At 47.7% G+C, this 23476-nt stretch overlaps 7 protein-coding genes across 7 annotated transcripts; 2 read left to right on the top strand and 5 right to left on the bottom strand.

Annotated features, from left to right (window-relative positions):
- Positions 1–790: 790 nt before the first annotated feature.
- Positions 791–1227, top strand: F5891DRAFT_959266 (P-loop containing nucleoside triphosphate hydrolase protein; the record flags this gene model as incomplete). The annotated part of the gene is made up of 2 exons (XM_041375639.1): positions 791–944; positions 1004–1227. Coding segments are annotated over 2 exons (378 nt in total), but the record flags the coding sequence as incomplete, so codon positions are not given.
- Positions 1228–1345: 118 nt separating this feature from the next.
- On the bottom strand, positions 1346–1792 carry F5891DRAFT_613716 (uncharacterized protein). Its single transcript, XM_041372465.1, has one exon. It carries the CDS (start codon positions 1747–1749, stop codon positions 1525–1527), a length of 225 nt encoding a protein of 74 aa, XP_041221614.1. The 5' UTR covers positions 1750–1792; the 3' UTR covers positions 1346–1524.
- Positions 1793–3020: 1228 nt separating this feature from the next.
- F5891DRAFT_1193475 (uncharacterized protein) lies at positions 3021–5059 on the bottom strand (the record flags this gene model as incomplete). Its single annotated transcript, XM_041367751.1, has 7 exons — positions 3021–3158; positions 3221–3723; positions 4196–4235; positions 4303–4470; positions 4536–4728; positions 4791–4919; positions 4974–5059. 7 exons carry the CDS (start codon positions 5057–5059, stop codon positions 3021–3023), a joined length of 1257 nt encoding a protein of 418 aa, XP_041221613.1.
- Positions 5060–6318: 1259 nt separating this feature from the next.
- F5891DRAFT_1193474 (uncharacterized protein) lies at positions 6319–7094 on the top strand (the record flags this gene model as incomplete). The annotated part of the gene is made up of 3 exons (XM_041367750.1): positions 6319–6731; positions 6793–6979; positions 7032–7094. The coding sequence occupies 3 exons, from the start codon at positions 6319–6321 to the stop codon at positions 7092–7094; spliced, it is 663 nt and encodes a 220-aa protein (XP_041221612.1).
- Positions 7095–8121: 1027 nt separating this feature from the next.
- On the bottom strand, positions 8122–12087 carry F5891DRAFT_1130408 (uncharacterized protein; the record flags this gene model as incomplete). Its single annotated transcript, XM_041364525.1, has 15 exons — positions 8122–8169; positions 8581–8816; positions 9003–9168; positions 9199–9281; positions 9375–9464; positions 9558–9701; positions 9749–9934; positions 9985–10185; positions 10297–10382; positions 10433–10581; positions 10631–10796; positions 10846–11039; positions 11088–11459; positions 11521–11730; positions 11911–12087. The coding sequence occupies 15 exons, from the start codon at positions 12085–12087 to the stop codon at positions 8122–8124; spliced, it is 2508 nt and encodes an 835-aa protein (XP_041221611.1).
- Positions 12088–13492: 1405 nt separating this feature from the next.
- F5891DRAFT_1193471 (uncharacterized protein) lies at positions 13493–14193 on the bottom strand (the record flags this gene model as incomplete). Its single annotated transcript, XM_041367749.1, has 4 exons — positions 13493–13610; positions 13664–13913; positions 13966–14042; positions 14099–14193. 4 exons carry the CDS (start codon positions 14191–14193, stop codon positions 13493–13495), a joined length of 540 nt encoding a protein of 179 aa, XP_041221610.1.
- A 1410-nt stretch (positions 14194–15603) lies between these two features.
- F5891DRAFT_983744 (uncharacterized protein) lies at positions 15604–16374 on the bottom strand (the record flags this gene model as incomplete). Its single annotated transcript, XM_041377355.1, has 1 exon — positions 15604–16374. The coding sequence occupies one exon, from the start codon at positions 16372–16374 to the stop codon at positions 15604–15606; it is 771 nt and encodes a 256-aa protein (XP_041221609.1).
- Positions 16375–23476: the final 7102 nt, after the last annotated feature.

Below are 23476 nucleotides of genomic sequence, written 5' to 3'. Positions count from 1 at the left end.
TCACAAATAGTTATGGGGTGTTTGTAAAATAGCTCGCCCATTACGCAGCGTGGACCGACACAGTACACAGGCGTGGACAGCGCTATATCTAATGGTCAAAGTTCACTAACCACAGAAATGTTCCCATAGTCTAATATAATATGGTGATCTTTGGAGAGATAGGAGCGGGAAAAAGTTCCGTCATAAATCTCTTGGCCGGCCGACAAATAGCGCACATATCACCTGACGCTCACCGCTGACTCTATATTGGACGGAGCTCCAAGTAACATTCGAAAAAGGGACCCGATATCAGGTGTTTGACACGGTCGGCCTCCAGGAGCCCTGCCTACACACCGAAGAGTGCCTTTCCGCAATTTTTCAAATGCATATGGCCTCATCACCACCCTGAAAGAGCGAGGAAGCTTTAACCTCTTGCTCTTCTGTGTCCGCGGAGGTAGAGTAACGGCAAACATGCAGAGAAACTACAGACTGTTCTTCGAGTTTCTTTGCGAGGAAAGGGTCCCGCTTGCACTGGTCGTCACAAGCCTCGAAAGAGAGGTAAATATGGAAGACTGGTACACACGGAATGTGGGCCACTTGGAGAAGTACAGAATTAGGTCCGTGGGACATGCATCCATGACTGCGACGAATCTATTCGATGGGGGGTATAGAGGCAAGTATGAGGAGTCGCGTGGCATACTCTGTAAGGCGATCGAGGTCCACAACAGGTTCGTGCACCGTGAAATCGCTTGACAGATGGTGGATGCCTCCATAGGGATATGAAAGTCGACCGAGTAATGTAGTGCTCTAGGGGGAGAGTGGAGTGGGCAAAAGCTCGCTCATAAACCTTATTATGGGTCGCGATGTAGCAGAAACATCTCCTGACGCCCTGTCATGTACTATTACACATGCTGCATATGATGCGACGATCAGCGGGCAATACTTCAGGCTGTGGGATACGGCAGGTGGGCATTCATCAACTCCGAGATTCTGGAACAGTGTGGATTGATAACCATATCGTTAGGGTTAAACGAGGGCTCCGAAGGCAAAGCTCCTGCGGCCGCAGCTGCAAGGAATTTGGCTCTATTCCTCGGCGGCTTGAACAAGGGAGACGGTGTCCATCTCTGTATTGCGTGCGCGGAACACGAGCCACAAAGGCTTCGCGAACATTACCAAACATTTTCATCAGCCATTGGTGACAGCAAAGTGCCCATTGTTATTGTGGCGACGTGCCTGGAAGACTGGTAACCAGTAATGACAGAGTGGTAGATTCAGAACAAGAACCAGCGTGCGAAATATGGGACGCACTTCCCTGGATATGTTTGTGTTACAACTTTGCCCGGTGGACGTGCTGAATCCCAGGATTTACGACAACGTCGTGCAGTCCTACGAAGCCGTTTGCAAACTTATTCTGGACCATTGTTCTCAGGCCCCTCGAAAAATATAGCTGGGCACTGTGGCTATCGACGAAACGACGATCTATTGTGAATTGGCTTATTTTGTAGGAAGGTCAGGAGCTCGTACATATGATGCTGTACATACGGATTACGCGTAGAAAGATACTACCTGCGAGAAACTCACGGTCGCTCGTGGGAGATTTGCGGTCTGGTTTGCGGTCCCAGCTTCCCGATCGAGCGGTGGCAGTGTTGGACCCCTGGCACCAGACCCACGGCGCGAGGGACGAAGGGAGGTGACGAAGGAGTTCAGAGAAGCGGAAGCGGGCGCAAGGACGAAGGCGAGAGCTGCTGCCGAGGAATGCGGAGGATTCATTTCAAAAGTAGTAACAGTACGCAACAGTACTATAGTCCAGGCATTAGTATTTTAGTTAGCGAGATAATTTGAAGGTGGGTCATAGCTAGGGCTCCGTGAAAAACTACGATGTTAAAAACACTCCGGGTTTTAACGTGTTTTTAACATGTTAAAAACATGTCAAGAACGGAGGTCGATATTCAGGTGTCCAATACCTGTCAATAACCCTAAATATTGTATGTATCATGTATCTGATGCCTTCGGAACAAGTCATGTCATACTTTGACATTTGAGTGGCCGAAAATCCCGAAATATCAAACAAGTAGAATAATTTGGACCCCAAACGTGTGTGTGATATTCATACCATATCATGGACATATCTCACTTACTATATATTGTAGAACAAGAAGCCAACACAAAAACCAACTGTCAAATTTCGAGAACTGACGAGTTCACATTTGGAGGCTGAAATTGATGGCCACACTCAAAAAAGGAAGCTCGGTGCCGACAGCGCACAAACTCAAGAAGATTTGGATCCAGCATCTGATGATGATGGTTGGTTGGACGAGGAAGAGGATCCAGGATTCGAACGCGACCCACTTTACCAGGGCAGTGACAGTCAGACTTTCGTTGGCAGTCAGGATGCTCATCTTGATTCACCTTGCCTGTTGGACTTGCTCTCTGATAGGCCGGTAGAAGGCTCCCACACAGCACCTCCGCAGAATGAATCTGATACTTCGATGTTGCCTTTGGGAGGGCCTGTACAATGGGCATTCACTTTGTCATAGCTTGAACATGTTAGAATAGCTTGAAAAACTGGTTTCTAGACTGTGTAAAAAACTTGTCAAAAACTAGTTTTTAACTTGTGTCAAAAACCCCTTGAGGATAGGCCTGAGTTAAAAACATGTCATAAACCTCGAGCCGAGTTTTTCACGGAGCCCTAGTCATAGTGAAACAAAACAAAACGGAAAGGGACAGACAACGAAGGGAGAACACTGTCAACAAAGAGATAACACTGTTCAAAGGTAGATGGTGTGTGGTGTGAATGTAGTGATCACTGATCACACTGGTAGCAACGAGGACTGCGGACTAGTAGTACTATCTGCTAGTGGTGAACCCTTCCAGCGCTGGGCAAGTGAGCCGCCGGTGGTAAGCAACTCCCTCCACTTTCAGGCAATGTCGACATCCTTGCTCATCAGCTTCGACACACCAGACTTTGCGTACCTGAACATGCCTTGTGCATCCAGGTGGTCAAGGTTGCCACCAAAGAACAAGCATGCAGTGGCAGCGTCTCACGTGTCACGAGCCATCCGCTGACGCTGCAGAGTGTCACAGAGCTTCGTGTATCTGATGTGCTGACCATTGGCGTCAGTCCAGGCCGTCCAGAATGCATCGTCTGATGCAAAACGCAAACACTCCTCCATGATGAACTGTTGGTTGAAAAAAAAGGTGTGTCAGCTGAAGAAGAAGTGTTTTCAAACGCGGAGCTCACCTTCCATTGCCCCCACTGCACTTTCCGCAGTGCCCATGCCTTGCTGTTCTGTCCAGTGCACTTTTTGTACACGTCTCCCCAAAACTTGATGGGGATTCCATTCCTGTTCACCACCAGGTACATTGACTGATGCCACTCTCTGAACAGGGCGCTGATGTCTGTCGAAAACCGCACGGCCGGTGGTGGCATGACCATGGTCTTGTTGAACGCCAGCTCTCTCCCTTCCAACTGGAGAATAGAGAGATTGGAGGGTGGGATGGATTGCGTTGGAATGGCCATCTGAGCGGCAGGTGTAGGTGTTGTGAATGGCTGTGCTGGTGCTGAAGACAACTGCATTGATGTGGTGTGAGGGTGAGGGTGTGCTGGCCGAAGTGGTTGCTGAGTAATGCCGGTGCCAAAAGCATCGAAACTTGTGCGGAGGAGGGGAGCAATCTTGTGAGCAATTTGGTTGCTGATCCCCATCTCAAGGTTGTTCACTCGTTCGATGAGGGTGTCCTCCAGACCTGCAATGGTGTGTAGGCAATGTCATGGGTATCCGGCACCCACTGTGGGTTGTGGGTGTGGGTACCCAGGGGTATGGGTGGGGGTAGGCACTTAGGATACCCACACCCCTACCCACACCCACACAGTGGGTATGTAGGCAAACTTTTATTTTTGCACTTTTCAGAGACTTACTGATGTTGGGTTTTTATTTAGCTTTATCTCTCTCAAATGACTGCCAATCAACAAGGTGAGACTAGCAGTATATTTGTCTCCAGTACTACTACAACATTCATTAAGATATCTACATAAGTGTGTAGTACCAATCATTCATGTCATACCCATGGGTATACCCTCTATGGGTGTGGGTATGGGTAGTCATCCCTGGTATCCATGAATAAACCCACACCCACACTGGTGGGTGTGGGTTTTCGGTGGGTGTGGGTGGGGGTATCACCACAGATACCCATGGGTATACCCACGTCATTCCCTAACGGTGTGTTCCAAGCGCCTGAAGTGCAGGCTCAGGCTTTGTCTGTCCTGAATAAGAAATCAACTTAAAGTCAGCTGATAGCCCGATATTGGAGCCTGTGGACACGCACCTCAGTGGTCAGTTTGTGGGCAGGATATGTGGTGCCTGCAGGTAGCAGATTGGTGTGAGCCGAGAACTGAGGTGCGAACAAGGTGGGCTGCTCTGTAGCTGACAGGAGCATATTTGCTGATTGTGCTGCAGGCCTCTGTGTGCCAACCACTTGTAGGGCATCAGCTGCCTTGTGAGTGGGCCCATCAATGGTCAGTGCGTTCTCCGGCTAGTCACGAAGAGTATGGAACTCACCCAAGCATCGTTATTGTCAACGTCAGCAGGTGTGAGACTCTGCACCACACGGCCGATGCCCTGTTTGCTTCTGTGCTGCACCAAGGTCAGCTCATGCTCCCCAAACTGGGATGTGATGCGCTGCGTGGACAGTTTTGCAGTTCGTCTGCCTGTGTAACTTCCTCTTGCGCCCTTCCTTGCAGGTTGGAACAACCTGCAAAGAGCGATGAGTCATTATGAGCCAGCATACTGATCAGAGCTCATTGGACAGCTCACAGTCTCCAGCTTGTGTCATCGGCAGCATACTCGCGCAGGCGCTCGATCAGGTCAGCTTTCTTTCCTGTTGTCTGTAGGCCATATTCCTTCAACTTTTCTCTCAGCATCTTCACCGTCGTGTCCTGCTGTCTGCAACTTCAAGTCAGCAGCCACCACCGCAACGAGTGATACAGATGAACCAACATGACAAACTCCACTGTCTGTGGCTGCTTGTTCACTCCCAGTGTCTTTCCCAGCTCAGGTAGGCATATAATCTCAGCAGCGGGCATGGTCAATGTGCAAGTAAAACAAGGTGTCATCTGCTAAGCCTTCTGGTTCAAATTAAGGTCATCGATCGGCGATCACAGGGGTTAGTGGCTTATTTAAATATTGGAATGTGTCCCTCAGCCACAATTGAACCAAGATGCCTTGTGTTAAGACCATGCACAAAGGGTAGGACTGATTCTGAGGGGCTTGGCTTCAGCTCGTGCACTGTGCCCCTTACCCGAGTATGTGCCCTTAATTTCAGATTGGTGTCCGAAGAAAGTCTGAAGACGTCCGAAGGCACGGGAAACTTTGGAAGGACTTTCCGGACGGGTACAAGTAACTTCCGGATGAGTGCAGGAAAGTTCCGGAGGAACTTCCGGAAATTACAATGAGGTTTCGTCCTAATACAGATATGTGTAATGGCTACTCAGGACTTGTCCTGAGTAGAAGCAAACAGAGGAAAGGCTGCAAGGACAAAGTCCAAAGCAGAATAGGTCCGGAGGACCACGGGAAAGTTCCGGATGAACTTCCGGAACTTCGGATGAGTGGAGGAGCAGAGGAGCGGAGGAGCGGAGCTCTGGCCTAGGGAGAAACTCCCTAGGCCTGAGATGGATATCAACTAAGTTGGAAGACTAGAACTGATATGAGGACTTAGAGTGAAGACTAGTGCGAGGACTAATATGATATTCAGACTGAGGTACTACAAGACATATACACAAGTTTATATACTAAGAGAAATAACGGAAGGATCAATAAGCAGAGTCCGAGGCTATGTATGAAGCATATGCAAAGGTTAACAAATGTGAGTCAGAAATGAACATAGGTTAATGGATCAGTAAGCATACCAGTAATAGATATAACCGAGGTACCGGGAACAAGGAATACCGGATAGGCTGTGTTAACATTATATGCACAGGAAATGAATCAAGAAGCTTGTCGTATATTGGATAGGAAATGTATCTATACGTCAGATAGGATCGGACTGGACCGGATCGGATGTGGTCCGGATGAGATGCGTGGATATGCAAGATATAATATTAGGGCAATGGGACAAGGGTGAACGATGCAGGCTAGCTGCGAAGGTAAAGGGATCTGGATGTGGATGTGCAGAGGTGCAGGGATCCGGATGGATAGAGGACTGCAGACATGGATAGGATATCCGAAGGTCCGGATGAGGCATGGGAATATTATCGGATGTAGGTCCGGAATACGGGATATGACACCTTGTATACGTATCCCCCCACTTGGAGGTGCAAAATGTTATCTCACAGATGCCGCAGCAATGGTGACCTATGAGGCTGTTGCTGATGACCAGGAAGAGGAGATCGAGTCCTTGATGGCTGCTGTTGACATCGAACACAAGCAGCAAGAGTCAAGTGGCATGTATCTGTGCAAGCAAGCAGAACCATCAAAGAAACGCAGGCTGGACGTGGATGGCATGTCGAAGAACTTGAAGACGGCATCCCAAAACATTGTCGTGAGCAACACTCTATCAGAGTACAGAAGGCATGGCACCCCATCTACACAAGGCAAAGCTCTGACAGATGATCACACTAATTCACACAGGCTGTGGGAGCAGTTCAAACAATTTTGCTGTGACATTGACAAGGTGCAGTGTCCTGACAACATTGAGGCACTCTACCCAGGTCTCCCAGCTGATTTTCCCGAGTGGATCGCGATGTGGATAATAGACAAGTGCGTCGAACAAATGCCTTCCTTTTGCGGCAGACATGGCATGACCATTTCGATTCTCTAGGGCCGATGACATTGACATCTTCACTCGGAAGGCAAAGGAACTCAGCATATCGCATGTTACCTATGCCACTGCACAAAAAATGTGGGCAGCGATCAGTCACAAGTATGGACGTGACCATGGACTTGGTACACAGCCCTGGCTGGAGGATTCCATGCAGCCTGGTCACTTCCGGGGAACACAATATCCTGTAGGTATAATATATCAATGTCTAGTATTGTAGAAGGCTGGTGTTATATCAGAGCCTGTGGTCCATAAACCATGATGTATCACCTCCCTCACCTTTCTCGCTGCCTGTCCTGTGATGTATCACATAGACCATTGATATATTAGGCTCATCCTGTGATGTATCACCTTCAAAGCCCTTGAGGCTCGCGTGATATATCACTTTCGGTCGTGTTTGAGGGCTCGCATCATGTGATATATCACCTTCAAAGCCCTTGAGGCTCGCGTTGTAGAGACTCATGCCTCTCATGGCGTGATATGGCAGTTTCCACTAAGGGAGTATACAGCACCAACTTGCAGCACCACTCTGTGTACTGTCCACAGCAATTCCTATATGAGGCGCAGCTTTCCCGCGCAATGCGCGCCATGCGCGCACCATTCCCGCACTTGCGCGCCCTATAGTGCCAGCCATCCAGATGCATCCATCCACTGTCCACCAAGCTCCCTAGTGCGTATATTTCCATTTCCTTTATTAGCATAGTGTTCCACCTTTATTTTTATCATGGACTCTCACCCATATATATCCTTACATACCTACTCGGTAGCGCTTCGGCTCCGCATGACCGCGCTTAGGCGCGCTATATAAGCGCCAGCAGTACATACTATTACTGACTTACTTTTCACCTTACCTTACTTTACCTCCCATTTACCTATTACTACTTACTTACTACTTAGCAGAACATAGTAGATCTCTATTCATTAGCACATCACATCTCACATCTCTTATCTTGTTTTATATCATCACTTAAGCATAGTCTCTCATTTCTGCATATGCGCGCGTGCTTTCCCACGCTTCGCGCTAATATGCGCGCGTGTTCCCACGCCTTGCGCGCACTTGCGCTTTCTCGCACTTCACTTCTGCGCATACCTCTAGATCTTCGCTGCACCTGCTTCCCCTTTAGGGTCGAACGCACTTGTCCTTTCAAGTATAGCACACTAGGCAACGCATGACCTTACAACTTTTACAGATACAGTCAGGAGCCTCGTTTGTTCCTCTCAGCATTGTTATTTCTACAGCGTGATATATCACTTTCGGTCGTGTTTGAGGGCTCACGTCATGTGATATATCACCTTCAAAGCCCTTGAGGCTTGAGTGATATATCACTTTCAGTCGTATTTGGGGCTCGTGTGATGTGATATATCACCTTCAAAGCCCTTGAAACTTACATGATATATCACTTTCAGTTGTGTTACATCACCTTGGTATCACCTCACATGATACATCACTTTCAAGCCTTTTGTGAATCGTGATACATCACCTTTAAAGCTCTGGGCTCGCGTGATATATCACCTTTGGGGCTCACTGATTGATGTTTCCACCAATCACGAGCCAGGATCAAATAATTCAAATGATGTCATAGTTCTCTTGTTGCAGCCCGTCTGTTAAAACACAGACATATAGTAGATTATATATTTGCCCTCGTCATCCTCTCCATTGTAACCTCAAATCAAGTCATGACAGACACTTCAACGGACAGGGGAATGGGAGTTTGGCATTGGCAACTCAGAATGAAGATGGACTGCAAGAAGGGGAGCTTCTTGCCATGAAGGGTTGGCTGCCCACACGGATTTGATGTGTATGACCATCTGTCGACGTAGATTAGCCTGGTGCTGCGCATAAGCAAGAGCACCCTCTCCAGCCTGCAGTGAGTTAAAAGCATGCCGCGGACCTTGCATGTCCCACCAGCCTACCTGCCAGTCAAGAAATGCAATGATGCGGCGCATTTCCTCCCATAGTAGTTGCACTTCTTCCTCCCAGCGATGAGCTCGTGCTCGCGCCTTACACCATTCAACACGTAGTGCTATAAAATGGCCAGGTCAGCAAGAAGCACCAGTCGTTAGAGCCTACTTACAGTCCTGTAGCTCTAGCTCATTGCTGTTAAAGCCCGAAGTCCTCCAGATCCATGATATACTTTGTTGCCCCACCGTTCAGCCATCGTCGTGTTTGAGTGGGACGGCATCCCTTTGCTTGTCGAGTGGCTTGAGACTCCTCTCCCAGTCATCGGTCTTACCTAGCCTTGCTGCCAGATTCACGAGTGCATCTCTAGCAGTAGAATACTTAAGTGATAAGGTGTCAATGTGATGTTCAGCATTGTTGATGATTCTGTTTGCTCGGGTATTTGCTCGCTGTCCCCGAATAAAGGTGTCCTTATACTTGTAAAGGTGGTATCACAGGTTAAGCACGGTGCGGAGGTCATTCAGCGTGTCATATGCCTGAGCTTCACGCAATTCCCACTCGTGTTTGAGCAAGCGGTCGTCACATGGCACTCATTGGGGCAGAGAGGATGGCAGAAAAAGGCTGATGTTGTGGGCCTTCATTTCAGTGGCAATGTCATCTGGTGACCGCAGGCGGGAGACACTAGGCATATACAACACCTGCACCCGGGCCCAGGTGTCAATGCATCGGCGAAGAGCATTCATGCGCTGTAAGATCTTGCCCTTCTGGACATCTGTAGCGTGGTGTCCAATTGTCTTGGCATCAAAGCCAAGATGGCGCCTAGAATAGAGTCAGTGCGTGATTCAATACATCCAGAAATATACACTCAACTGCTGATCTTCGAGTTCTAATCCCGACAAAATTAACACAGAGGGTGATATATCATCGTGTAGGGACATGTTGTTGCCACGCTCAATCTCTGCAGCCTCAGCCATCGATAAGGCTAGGCGCACAGCAGCCTGAGTCATTGCTATTGAAAATGCCATCAGCTTCTCAAAATGCGTCAATATAGAGTACATGTACTAGTCATAGCTCTGCCTTCAAACAGGTTCAGTTGTGAACGGTCTGCCTCCCATGCTTCAATGTCCCTCCTCCATTCAACTAACTCATCTGCAGCTAGGGAAGCTTCAAAATTAATGAGATCGTCGACACGTTCTTGTACCTCAATTAATGCAAAGTTGTACTTTCGGTGGAAAATCAAACCTAAGAGACAGTGATACTTTAGATTCAGATGTTCAAGGCAAAAAACTTACCAATTGCACAGATCTTCTTCCAGTTCCAGTCATTGAAGTGGTCATCTAAGATGTTGCGCCTTGAACCGGGACCCATTTCACGTGTGCTTGTCACGATGGGGTTTATGTTGGCCCAGCCATGCTCGGGAGCTTCACCATCTGTGCGACCAACACCCTTGATGAAATTGAAGGAAAAGTTTGACTGACATTTGGCCACATGGGCTGGCAGGTGGAATTTCAGTATGAGAAATGTGATTGACTTTCAGTTGTGCTTGATGTGGTACTGGTGTGGGAAGGCAGACATTCGTGTCCAGAGATGTTTGCTCCATTGACAAGCAATATTGTATGAGATGTTCAATGTCGATATCTCTGATGAAGACTGCATGCTCGAGAAGAATAAATAATCCATGTTAAGGTACCTATAAGTTCTGTTGTTAGCAATACAGCAAGAATGTGGAATGTTGCGCACCTTTCGCCCTTCTGTAGGTCACCGACTGAGCAGGGCCATTTGAAATTGTGTCTTATGCAATCGATAGTACCGGCGCCAGTGGCTGCAAGGCCATGTGAGACTCTCAAATCTGCAAGGTTGACCGCGTTGTGACTGGAGCATGAACTCAACTACAGAGAGTTAGACTTAGTGCTCACGAGAAATAAAAGTTGAATTTACCTCCTGGATGACTTGCTCGCGTGAACAAATGAAATCTTTATATGCATGTTCTTCCACAAAAAATGCATATCCACGATTGAGACCCAGATCAACGATGTCTGAAGAGACATCACGGCGAGCGAGACGGAAATTGGCGTCGATGGCAAGGAATAAGGCATATAAAAATCTGGGACTGTGTGAGAAAAAGTCAGGCGGAAAGGTGGCGTTATACATACCGTATTTCGGATGGTGCATTTTCCCATCCATCTGGTAAGTTTTTGCCTGCATGGGGACACGCAGGACACAAAACGGTGCAGGCACCTGGTTTAGTTGCACCAATACCATCAGGGTGATGACTTTGACCAGCACATTTCATCTGCTTGATGAAGCGCCACTCTCGCATCATGCATAACAATGCCTCATAACGATCCTAGATTGTGATATGATAAATTGAAATAATAATAGAATTAGCACGTACCTTTGGTATATGAATTCCAGTATTGTCCGTCAAACGAGCAGCTGTTTTGTAGAATTCAAATGTGGAGACTTTGGACTCAAAAGACAGCATCTGAAAGTATTCCAGTGCCCAAAATGTTGCAGCTGTTTTCGGATCGACTGTTGTGGCAGGAAAGAGGCGAACACGTAGTAGTTGAATTATGTGCGGTTTGGCATGTGCACATCCACAAAAATCTAACCCTACTTCGTAGATGCCTTTGTAGTCGATGATAAAAAAGTCGTCGTTGTGAGCAGGGAGTGGGTTGATGCACTGAACACCAGAAGCATGTCCAAGTTGTAGACGGATCCCCATGGACTTCAAGGTAACACTGTAAAATGAGATACCATCCCATCGCTAAGTTCAAAGTGCAAAAGAGTCAGTCTATGTAAGAAATGTAAAGTATATATACATGTACCTCCATTCTATGAAGCAGATGTCTGTCATGTATGCGGATCATGCACAAATGACAAAATAATTCGCAACCATGACAATCCTGACAACAATATGTTGCTGCTTCCTCACCACAAACGCAAATGTCTTGTGAATAGTCACCTTGACCCTCCAGGCGGAGGAATTCCTCCAAAAACAAGTCGGAATCAGATCGCCATAAATGCAAGACCTCACCCTGAACCCCAGTATGTTTTGGTTTAGTGAATTCCACAAGCTCCGAAGTGTTGCTCTGAAGGTTATCAGAAAAGTCATCAATAATTGAAAGGTTGAGATCTGTGGTGTCTAACGAAACATCTGATTCTCCACGACATCATTTACCTGGAGAGTTAGTAACTGTATAGTAAGATGAAGAGACATTCAGACGTCCACTTGGTCCTGCTTCGAAACTGCTGTGCTTGCGTTGTTGAGCATTGCGAGTGTGTTGAGGTGCGTCATTTGTATCATTAATCACTGCTTTTGAAGCAGCAGCATTGTGTGCATAGACATCGCGCTGGTAGTGCTTCAGGTTTCGCCGTCTTTGACCTCCGACCATTCAAGTTCAAGTCGGATACAGTGTTATAGTAGTAAGTCAACAATTCAGTCGTGTGATGATGTAATTCTAAAAACTGCCTGATATATCAACTTAATATTGTCTGCCAACTGAGCGAGTCAGTAAGCATTGCCTCATCGTAAGCTTCAACACCCCCGTCATCTATTATTGATATGATTTCCCTCTCTACTGCAAGCCGTCTCCCCATCAAGTCAATTAGTTCCTGGCTCTGTTTCAATAAGAGCTGATAACCGGTCCCAGATGTACATCTGAGTTGTCGCACCGCTTCATGTAATTCAGTAGCATGCTCATGCAAATTCAGCACTATGATTGAGGAATCGTCCAACTCAGGGCGCAGCAGAGTCCAACCTTCGACATCTACTCTCTGAAGCACTGCAATAACACGAGATTGCATGGTGTTTGCCTCAGGAATGCTGGACCTGTACCCTAGCTTGTCACTCAATCGGTCCAAGGTGGAAAACAATGCGATGACATCCTTTTTGAAAGTGTACAATGGTAGATAAATTGTATATATAGTGTATATTGAGGGAATACATACATCATTGAAATGAGAACGTGTTTGAGACTTTGCCTGTTCTGTAGTCTTATTTCTAAAGGAAGATGAATAAAATTTATTGTGAGTATGATGATAGACTCAGAGTGATGAACTCTGACCGTTGATAATGTGCTCGTTTGCTTTGCAATCGAGCTTTGCGCTGTTCTTCTGCAGTTTTATACCGTGGTGCCATTGTGATAGCGATGGGAGACTAGTAGTTAGGCTAGTACTGTACTAGTATTACACAATAACTCACTGTACAGTTTGGTGTTATGCGAGCCTTACTTCAGGACAGATGAAATGTGCATGTACATAGGCAGCGTTCAATCCAAATAAAATGAATTAAATTCTGCACTGCGTGTTATATGTCAGTGTCACTGCACAAGTTGATAAACAGGCAAATCTAAAGCAAACCATTGCAGTAGATATTCACCAGACACGACTGCAGAATGTGTTCGGGCTGTACATTTGACAGCATGATATATCATCATTGCGCACATCAGGGAAACGTAATTCAACTCCGTAATACGGTGTTGAATTACGTTTCCCTGATGCACAAGTCTGATGATCAATCATAGCATGTAGCACATTCGGCTGGAGCGGAAAGCTTATTGTGAGGCCTAGGCTATGACTCATTGAATATGTCCTATCTGAGTGCAAAGCTTATTGTATATGATATTGCCTGCGAGGTACAGATTGTTCATTAGGGATACCCCACAATATTTTGTCAAACACATATATCCATCTGGCGATGGAGTACATAGATTGTTCGTTGGGGACACCCCACAATATTTTAGGTACGTAGTGATAAGTACGTAGCGACAAGTAGCGACAAAAACAACTACATTTACATTAAACTGTCTTGCCATTCCACATTGCCAAAGCAAGACGGAAATGCTGCATGGCTTCATGGAGGGTGATGAAGTAATGGACCGTTGTACCTGGGGCACGAAGCATCCGGGCAGTAATTCTATGTATAGTTAGATGTGTTATGGACCGGAATCAATTTAAAAAAATGCCTACATTTCGCTAAAGAGTCCTACACCAACAACACTGGTGGTTACGAACCAATTGAAATGGCTAGCAGGGTCAAGGTCAACGAGTGTCTCAGTGCTGGTGTCAGACTCCGCTTCATTATCCCCCTCATTGGAGGAGGAGGACTCGAAACCATTATCGGCAAGGACCATCTCAGAGCCAATCCAAAGATCATCAATAGAGACATCTGAGGAATTGTCCTCAATGTCTGCGGAGTTGTCATCTGAACTATTCAAAACTGTGTAATTATGAGTAAAATGAAAGAAAAAACGAAGGCGAGTTCAATGTACCCCTTTGCGCATGGACTGGACACACCTGGTCTTCAGGTTGATAAGGCCATGCGTATGGTTGAGGAGATGACGGGGAACTGTGTAAAACGTGAGGATGAGAAAATGCTTTGAGAATATCATAATGAAGACTTACCGCAACCATTCTGCACCAAGTGAATAGCCTCGATGAATTGCTCCATTGTGAAATGTGGGTGACGGAGCATCTGTACAGGTTGACTGTGGGGGCATCTGATGTTGGAGTGACTGTCATTCATGTCAAGGAGAGACAGTAGGTGTAGGGATAATCAGGGTATCAGTTCGTGTGTAAACAAATACAGTATTTGTACGACTCACTCGATGATTGGTATTGCTTGGTTTGTGAAATATATCCTGAGTCATCAAAGACGAAAAAACTTCAAGGTCGAGTAAGGACCCGAGTGACAGTTCAGTTCATTATTGCACCTGTATACAAAACCAAGTAAAAAAATCGTCAGTGAGTGACATATGAAATACGAACAAATTGATACTCACCCAACATACAGATGGCGCCTCCCAGGTGGACGAGTGCAGAACAATTAATCTGGCTGCAGAATGAGCTGCCCAACTACTTACAGATGCAAAAGGAGAAGAAACTACCTCAATTTTTTGAGTCACTGTTTCCGAGGTGGTTCAATGACTTTCCAGAAGAGATAGAGCTAAACAGCAGCCCACCTTGTGTCGAGAACGCCAGTATTGATGAACATGGTGGAGCTCTTATCAACTCCGTTAATGAAACAGCCCAGCCTAATATTATAAATGAACCTGAATCCGCCAAACAAGTATTTATAATATATAATAGTTTTTCTTGGTTAGCAATTGCGGGAATGGTTTCGGAATAATTCAAAGGGAAAAACTACACTTGGCAGTAGCTCAACCGGTAAAGCCCTATCTGCACTACTTGGCCAGCGTGCGCGAGGCACTTGAGACCTCAAAGAAGTTGAAGTGTATTCAAAACTTCACTATGTGTTACGACGTAAGTCGCGTGCGAACTGGGATGATCTAACAGCGACGATCACGACAGTGATACCTCGTGCTGAGAGTCCAAGGTCGGCTCCCACAGAAGAGTAGGAGTTGCGTACGCTTGCGGAGGCGAGCGATGATAGCGGTTACAGGCAGAAGGGGTCTCAAGTCCTTCTGAAGGTACGGATCAGATGTCGAGCAGGTAGCTTTAGCAGGACAAGGAGTTCAAGGTAAAACCCAGTAGGATTAAAGTAAGGAACATCTACTTTAATCGTCGACCTTATATAAGGCTACTCTGTCGTATCTAAGCTCAGCTTAAAGCTGGGTTCTAATCTGCTTATCTATCGAGTCAGAGATACCATGCATGAGGCAGGCTTCTATCGGTTCATGAGGCAACACGAGGCTTGCCTTCTATCTTGATAACATAAATAGGTCTTCTAGACCTATGTCATCATATCATGTAAGCGATCCAGATCGCTTACCTAATCCGGCATCTTCCGGACTTCTTCTTCTATTCGTCATCTATCATCAAGGCCTAAAGGCCCGGTTATCGTGTCGTTGCCGTGCAGGGTGGCAGAGGGCTGGTCGAGTAGCTGGGGGCTCTCGTAGTGACTGTAACATTACCCCATTACTATGCACAAAGTCACCGACTTTGATTTCTTAAACATCTTCTTCCATCGTAGCAGTAGGTGGTGCGGGAATTGCTGACGTGGAGACGGAAGGTACTGAGGGAGGTTCAGGGACAGGGGAAAGTTCGGTGGGATGCCGAAGTTCTAGATTCGCGAGTGCCTTGTGGTTATGCTCCCAATCTAAGAGAGCTTCGAAAAACTTCTCTTCATCACTAAACTCTTGGAGTACAATGCGTCCTTCGAGTCGTGGGCAGTGGACCGACAGATGGTCAGGTCCTAGTTCATCGCAGATGCAACAAACATAATCTGGACATCTTCTGAACTGATGTCCGTATCCTCCGCAGCGCTTGCAGAGCGTTCTATGGGTTCGATCTATGGTAGCCGCCTTTCTTCTCAGCGGGCGTACCGGGCGGGGTTCTTCTACAAGTGGCTTCACTTCAACTTTCTTTATCGCTAGGTCGGTGATATCGGAGAAGTCGAGGGGGAGTAAGTGAAGTGCGAAGTTTCTGATCCGCCGTTGCAGATGAAGTATAGCAAGTTTCCGAGTTGCTTCATCAAGGTCAACACGATTGGCTACATCTTCCAGCAGCTTCGTGGTTCGTATAATGCAGACGGTGAGGGATGTACACGCTGCAGTTCTGGCGTCTTGATCACCAAGGATTTCGTTGATCGCTTGGGAGTACGCGGGGGTCAGGATAGCAGCTTCATTGAACGCGCTGTTTTCCGTCATTCTGAGGACTAATCCATAGTCTGAGTCCTTCAGTGCCATTTTGATAGAGTCGTTGTCGATGGAGTTTGTCATGATGGTGATGGAGGTTCGTTGGGAGAGATGTTCAGGGATCGAGAGGGTTTATAACCTTCTTCCAGATCAATCCAAGCTCCGATTCATTCTAAACTTATCTTTATCGTTATCTCTTATCGTCTTATCTAGCCATGAGGCTAACTCGTGTTCGAGATTCTTCTTCACTATCAGAGGGAGAGTGCCGTGATAGGTACTATCATCCTTTATCTTTGTTGAAAGATCAGGTCGTCATCAGAGGGTGGTCGTCATTGCCATGATGGGTTCTAGAGGGTTCCATGGGCTTGCAGGAGTTTCCGTGGAGTTCATCTCGTGGTAGTTTAGCCTCGTTCCGGAGGTGGGGGTCCGAGCGTGGGTGCCAAGGCTTGTAGGAGTTTCTTGGTGTCGTCCAGCAGGGAGATCGTCTTCTATTACCCTTTGTTTACATATGGTCTACTCAGGTGGTCGAAGTGCAGTGATGGAGGGGTCCCGAAGCTTGCAGGAGTTTTCCGGGGTTCGTCCTTGTTCATCGTCTAGTTTTATGTCATTACGGACAATCATTAGTTTAGGGTCGTTGCGGACCTGATCTAGTTTTAGGTCGTTCCGGACCAACGTAGAAGTTGGTTGAGTTCGGGATCGGTGATCAGTGTTTGAGGTGGAGTAGGCGTGGAAAAATAAGTAAAATGGAGGATTTCACCCCCTTACTAAGCCATTAGTCACCGACTAATCATATTCAATCAGAAGTCTAGGCCAGGGAGCGGGCCGTCGTCTTCGAAGTTGTTTCCTTCTAAATCTACCATTCGCAGATCATGCGAAGAGGGTGCATCATCGTCGTTATCCTCATCATCCTCGGAGTTGTCCATGTCAATAAATCGGACAAAACTGGGCCCGGCGTCTTGTGCTTCTTTTTCTATTTCATTTTGACGATATGCTTCATGGATCGAAGCGATTCGTTCGATGAAAATATCCTGGGCTTCTTGTAACACAGGAGGGAGTTCGGTGTCAGAAGACAGCGTCATTGCTTCTTCGGAATTATGCGCGGGTGTCATGGAGAGGTTGAGGGAATTCGGTGGTTCATCGGCGGTTAAATACGCCGGTTCGGGGTCTTCCTCCATTGCGGACTCAGGACTTTCATAGAATCTGAGTTTCTTGGCAGTAGGAGGTTCTTCGATTCGGACTGCTCGTCCTTTTCCGAGAACAGATATTGGTTCTCCAGAAAATTTGAATCTCTGAGTTTTCTCTGGTTCAGGGGCCAGTCTGGGCGCCTTGGATACAGGCGGTTCTTCGTTCATTATTGCACGTCCCTTCCCAAGGACTTGTGCAGGCTCTGCCGAGAATTCATATCGGACAGGTTCATCAATCTTCATCGGCTGAACAGCCGGTACAATCGTCTTCGTTCTTGGCGATTCGGGATAGATGTGGTCAAATATCAGCGCCTGTCTGGAAGTCTTCTTCTGAGTTGTCTCCGGATCAGTGGCCGGTCTCTTCTGTTCATATCTTTTTGCTGCAAGGTCAATTCTAGGCAGCGAGTCTTTCTTCGTCACAGTTTTCGCGGGCTGTGGTGCGGTTTCTGAAGGTTCAACGGCGGTTCCATTCTGCGGTTTTTCATGGACCGGTGCATTCTGTGTTGTTCGGGCTGATGGTACAGAGCCTGAGGAGAAGGTGCGGGGGGTAGTCGGGGATACCGATTGTTTCCTTTTCAATGCTACCTTCTTATCTTCTTTTAGGAAGAGGGGCGTCTTGCCATTCTTCTTCCGATCAGAATCTATTTCTTTCTGCTTTTTTCGGGGAATCTGCGGTACTTTTGAGGGTTACCGTGCCGGTTTTCCAATTGATCAAGGGGTTCTGGCTGGTAAGCCAAGGTCGTCCAAGCAGGAACTTGTCTTTCGGACCAAGTTCAGCTAGGTAAAACCGTTCGGAAATTACCCGTTCATCGATCTGGAAAGTAAGGTTGCAAAACCTTTCTATTGGCTTCTTTCCGAAGCAGGATCCGTCAGCGTTTGAGAGTGTCAGGGGGTTCTCTAGCTGGTGCGTCAAGATGTGATGCTGCGTGATCATGTCCTGGTTGACGAAGGACTGACACGCCCCAGAATCTACGATCATGGATGTCGTGATGGGGGTACTTCTTGTTCTAGAAATCAGGGTGGCGTTCACCCGTAGATCATTCTTAGCCCCGGCCACCTTAATAGTGCGCAGGCGGGGTTCTTCTTCAATCATCTTTCTCCGTGAGGTTCGGGTCCATTGAGGACAGCTCGCGGCTTTGTGTCCAATGACGTGGCACACAAAACATTTCTTCTCTCGCAGACAGAGGCGAGTCTCCTTCCCGTTGAGATGCGCAGCGGCGAAGGTGTTTCTGGTAGTTGCCATATTGGAGATGGTTTCTACGATCTTCGTGGTATCCTTTCTTGGAGCTTTCCACAGTGACAGCTGTTCTTATATTCTTGCGACTGGTCAGGCCGGTACGATCAGGGTTCTAGATCAGGGATATGGAAATCCTTTCGGGATCTAGGTTCGGGGTTCTACGAGTGTCGGTAACTTTGACAGCAAGTGCGATCAGTTATCTTGTAGCCCGTGATGGAGGCGTACGATAAGGGAACTTTAATCCTTTGTTACGACGTAAGTCGCGTGCGAACTGGGATGATCTAACAGCGACGATCACGACAGTGATACCTCGTGCTGAGAGTCCAAGGTCGGCTCCCACAGAAGAGTAGGAGTTGCGTACGCTTGCGGAGGCGAGCGATGATAGCGGTTACAGGCAGAAGGGGTCTCAAGTCCTTCTGAAGGTACGGATCAGATGTCGAGCAGGTAGCTTTAGCAGGACAAGGAGTTCAAGGTAAAACCCAGTAGGATTAAAGTAAGGAACATCTACTTTAATCGTCGACCTTATATAAGGCTACTCTGTCGTATCTAAGCTCAGCTTAAAGCTGGGTTCTAATCTGCTTATCTATCGAGTCAGAGATACCATGCATGAGGCAGGCTTCTATCGGTTCATGAGGCAACACGAGGCTTGCCTTCTATCTTGATAACATAAATAGGTCTTCTAGACCTATGTCATCATATCATGTAAGCGATCCAGATCGCTTACCTAATCCGGCATCTTCCGGACTTCTTCTTCTATTCGTCATCTATCATCAAGGCCTAAAGGCCCGGTTATCGTGTCGTTGCCGTGCAGGGTGGCAGAGGGCTGGTCGAGTAGCTGGGGGCTCTCGTAGTGACTGTAACACTATGAGTCCAAAGTCAAACCATTGGTCTCTGACGCACTCAAAAATAATCCTGTACAACCTATACAAAGGCTAAGCACAGTCCGGCAACACACCACTGATTGCTTTGCGGATGAGTCAGACGAAGTTAAGAAGGAAATTTGGGAGGAAACTGTACGTCTTAATGCTGCCAGAAGATTGGGTGATGTTGTGGGACAGGATTCGCAAACAAAAGAAGAAGTTTATCAGTAAGTGATGTACTTGATCCAAAATAGTGCTGATCACTTACAATTTAAAGTGCAATTCAAGAGCTACCAATCCTTCTAGGTCAAATCTTTGAGGACCTCTCAGTATTGACGGGTGGATGGCACTACACCCTTCTCATGGGCGGAGTCGACCCTTTGTGTGAAGGCGACATTATGACATTAAGGTGTGTTGTTTGCTCTTTGTTGTGCCAATTGCACGTGCTGATTCATCATTGAATCAATAGCTACCACCATGGTAAAACTGCAGATGGTCTGAGCTTCAAGGCATGTACGCCGAACTTCCATGAACAGTACCTATCACCATTTGAACGACACCTTGGACGCATCTTGTTACAAGTAACATCGGCTACATGGCCCCCCTATCATTTTTCCCCTTCGTCCTCGCCCTCGTATGCCTCCGGCTCGTACTTCTCTACCGACTATCCGTTGACCGGATCCTCGGGACCGTTCCCGTCCCTCATCCCCCTCCTATCGCACCAACGTGCGCACGTGCCTTCGGGCTATGACTCGTGCCACCAATGTGGCTTTCCTTATCTTGTCTTATCTTTCCTTTGACTCGTGCATGCTGCACATTGTATCATTTACCATTGGCTCGTTCCAACGTTTCTCGGTCTCATTCCGCATTCGACCTTACATCACTAATCAGGCTCTGCTACCAGCGTACCTATACCCTTTCCGTTTCCCCTTTGCCCTTACCTACAGTACGGTAGCCTTGCCCTTAACCCTTTCCACTTAGTATAAGTAGTCGGTCACTCTGTACTAGATTCCCTAACTTGAATCTACTCAATCTTCCCTCGAACATACTTCCCTCTGAAGCCCCCTCAGCTTCAGTCTCTAGTATCTTTTCTTAGGTGCTCATCGCGCCTAAGTCTACCTCAATCGACTACCTCATCGTTCGTACAAGACTGTCCTTACTTTGAGAACATCAGTGACTTTGAAGACATCCGTCTTAGAAGTCACGTGACACACGCATCTCTGATATCTGCCGACTCGACGTCGCCAGTCTCAGTCGCTACACCGGACCCTTCCAGTTACGTCACAAACATTAGCGGACGACGCCCCTCTTAGGGCTCCGCATAACAGATCTATTTGAGTGTGTAACAAAAGATTCAAGTTTCCTTTTTGCACCCTGCCATTCGCACGGCCATTAACCGACAGACACCACGACTACCTGGACCCCGAAGTACCCTTGGGAACGCGATCCCAACACTCCGGACTCCAAAGAAGAAGAATCGGAAGAAGACCACACGTCCTCCGACGAGTTTCCCGACGAACAACCGTACGGCAACCTCAACTCAAACCCTGGAACAAGAATGTCCGGAGGCCCCACCCAACAACCGACAGTGGTCGTATCCAGGCCTGAACTAAAGGCTGGAGTACCACAGAACTATGATGGAAGCATCGAATGATGCCGAGCTGCTGGATGTACTCGGTGGAGACATACTTCCTCATCAACTCGACGATCTACAGCTCCGACCAAACCAAGGTCGCTGTTGCACTCCAGTACATGAACGATGGAGACGCCCGCATCTGGGCCGACACCTTCTACCGAGCAGCCTTCGACAAACCTGCCAGTCGACTTCGGTAGCTGGAAGGACTTCAAGAAGGCTTTCATCGAATCCTTCCATCCCGATCGACCGGATGACTGAGGCTCTAACCAAGCTTCATGGTTTGAGCCAAACCTGGCGACGTGATGCCCTACATTGCGACGTTCAAGACCCTGTCATCCACTGCTAGTCTCAAGCAGGACGTCGCCCTCATTCCACTTCTTTGAACGAGGGTTGAAACCAGGACTTCGGACCACCATCTACTGGAAGGAGGTCGTCCCCACCACCATCGATAAATAGTACACTGCCGCGACACAGTTGGAAGCCAACTACAAGCGATCAAAAGCAGTTGTGCCTAACAACAGATCGGTACGCCCTTCCGGCCACCGGCACGTCCCCAAACCTCAGGTCCGCCAACGCGATCCTGATGCTATGGACGTCGATTGTTCCCTCACGCCTGAGGAGCGACAGAAATGCTTCGATAAAGGCCTTTGCTTCAAATGCAAGGAGAAGGGCCATCGAGCAAACGACTCCCGGTTCCACCCGAAGGTGCGCCGAGGAGACAAGAACGACAAAGAAGACAAAGGCAAGAAGCCAAGCAAGTGTGGCGTCCACCAGCTTGACGAGTCTTCTGACGAGGAAGACATGGAAGTCAACCTTGTCAAAAGAAAGGATTTTTAAAGAGAGGGCTTGTCGAACGGTCAATTCCCTCTATCTGCGCATTGTATACTAAAGCTGTTGGTAAATCCAACGAGTTTCGTGTCCCGGTGACACTTTTCTCTTCTTGCAGTGCCAAAACCGTTCAGTCGACCGCCATCATCGACTCAGGGGCAGGTGGGACCTTCATTAGCTATGACTTCATCAAGCGAAATGGGATCCGGACCCACCTACTCAAGAAACCCTTCCGGATCACCACAGTAGACGGAAGCCCGTCCTCGGCAGGACAGGTAACCCAATACTGCATGCTATTCATTCGTCTCGATCGGAGACTTATGTATGGAAAGTTCAACGTAACGAAACTTTCCAAGCATGATGATCTACTTTTTGGAAAACCTTGACTTAGTGCCATGATGTCCAATATCAACTGGAAGGCCAACACGATCTCCCTGCCTGCGACCAATAGGTCAAAGGAGGTGGAGAGGGAACTCAACGCCTCCCGGCGAGAAAGCAAGGCCAAGCCATATCTCTTTCGTGGAGAAAAGGCTGTCCTAGAAGAACTCGACGACGAGGACTTTTCGCCCCTCAAGCGACTCCCTGAAGGCACTCAACATTGCCTCGAAGAAATCAAGAAACGCAAGAAGCGTAACAAGAAGAAGACGGCGCCAATCATCGTGCCCTTCGAAGACACCGACTTCAACACCATGGACGATGTCTGGGTCGGACAGACCCATCTCGCGGATAAAGTTGAGGAGATCTCCACTTATCCCCTCACTGACGATGAAGTTCTAGTGGAATATGCTTCGGACGGAACATCCGTCCGGATCATCGAGAACATCTCCTTCGACACCCCGCTCACCAAGGACGGGACCTCGAAGAACGAAATCCGGAAGGCTCTCCACAAACGAGCAAAACCTCTCCGGAACCTCTGAACCTCGCCTCTCAGCAGGACTACACGAAGACCTCCAACAAAGCTCAAGAATTTGCTATGGAGGACGCGCAGGAGAAGAAGAAGAAATCATTTGAAGAATTGGTACCTTCCTATCTTCATGATTTTGCTGACATCTTCGCAAAGGACGGTCTGAACAAACTCCCTCCCTCTCGACCGGGAGTAGACCACAAGATCGAAACGAAGGAAGGCTTCATTCCGAAGTCTTCTCGAGCCTACCCGCTCTCACCGAAGGAAACCGACGCTGTCAAAGCATTTTTGGACTGAACACCTCGCCAAAGATTTCATCCAACCCTCGAAGTCTCCTCAAGCTGCTGGATTCTTCTTTGTCGGCAAGAAGGACGGATCTCTCCGCCCCTGCCAGGACTATCGATACATCAACGAATGGACCATCAAGAACGCGTACCCACTCCCTTTGATACCACCCTTGCTTGCAAAACTCAACAAGGCGCAATGGTTCACAAAGGTCGATGTACGCTCAGGATACAACAATATCCTCATTCATCC

Source organism: Suillus fuscotomentosus (genome assembly GCF_016647785.1).
Source record: "Suillus fuscotomentosus strain FC203 chromosome Unknown F5891scaffold_59, whole genome shotgun sequence".
In the NCBI taxonomy this organism is placed as follows: domain Eukaryota; kingdom Fungi; phylum Basidiomycota; class Agaricomycetes; order Boletales; family Suillaceae; genus Suillus; species Suillus fuscotomentosus.
The sequence above is the reverse complement of the archived record's forward strand: the minus strand, read 5'-3'. Positions and strand labels throughout refer to the sequence as shown.

Coding starts and splice junctions, on each gene's coding strand:
- F5891DRAFT_613716 (XM_041372465.1), bottom strand. CDS start 1,749: ATGAATCCTCCGCATTCCTCGGCAGCAGCTCTCGCCTTCGTCCTTGCG.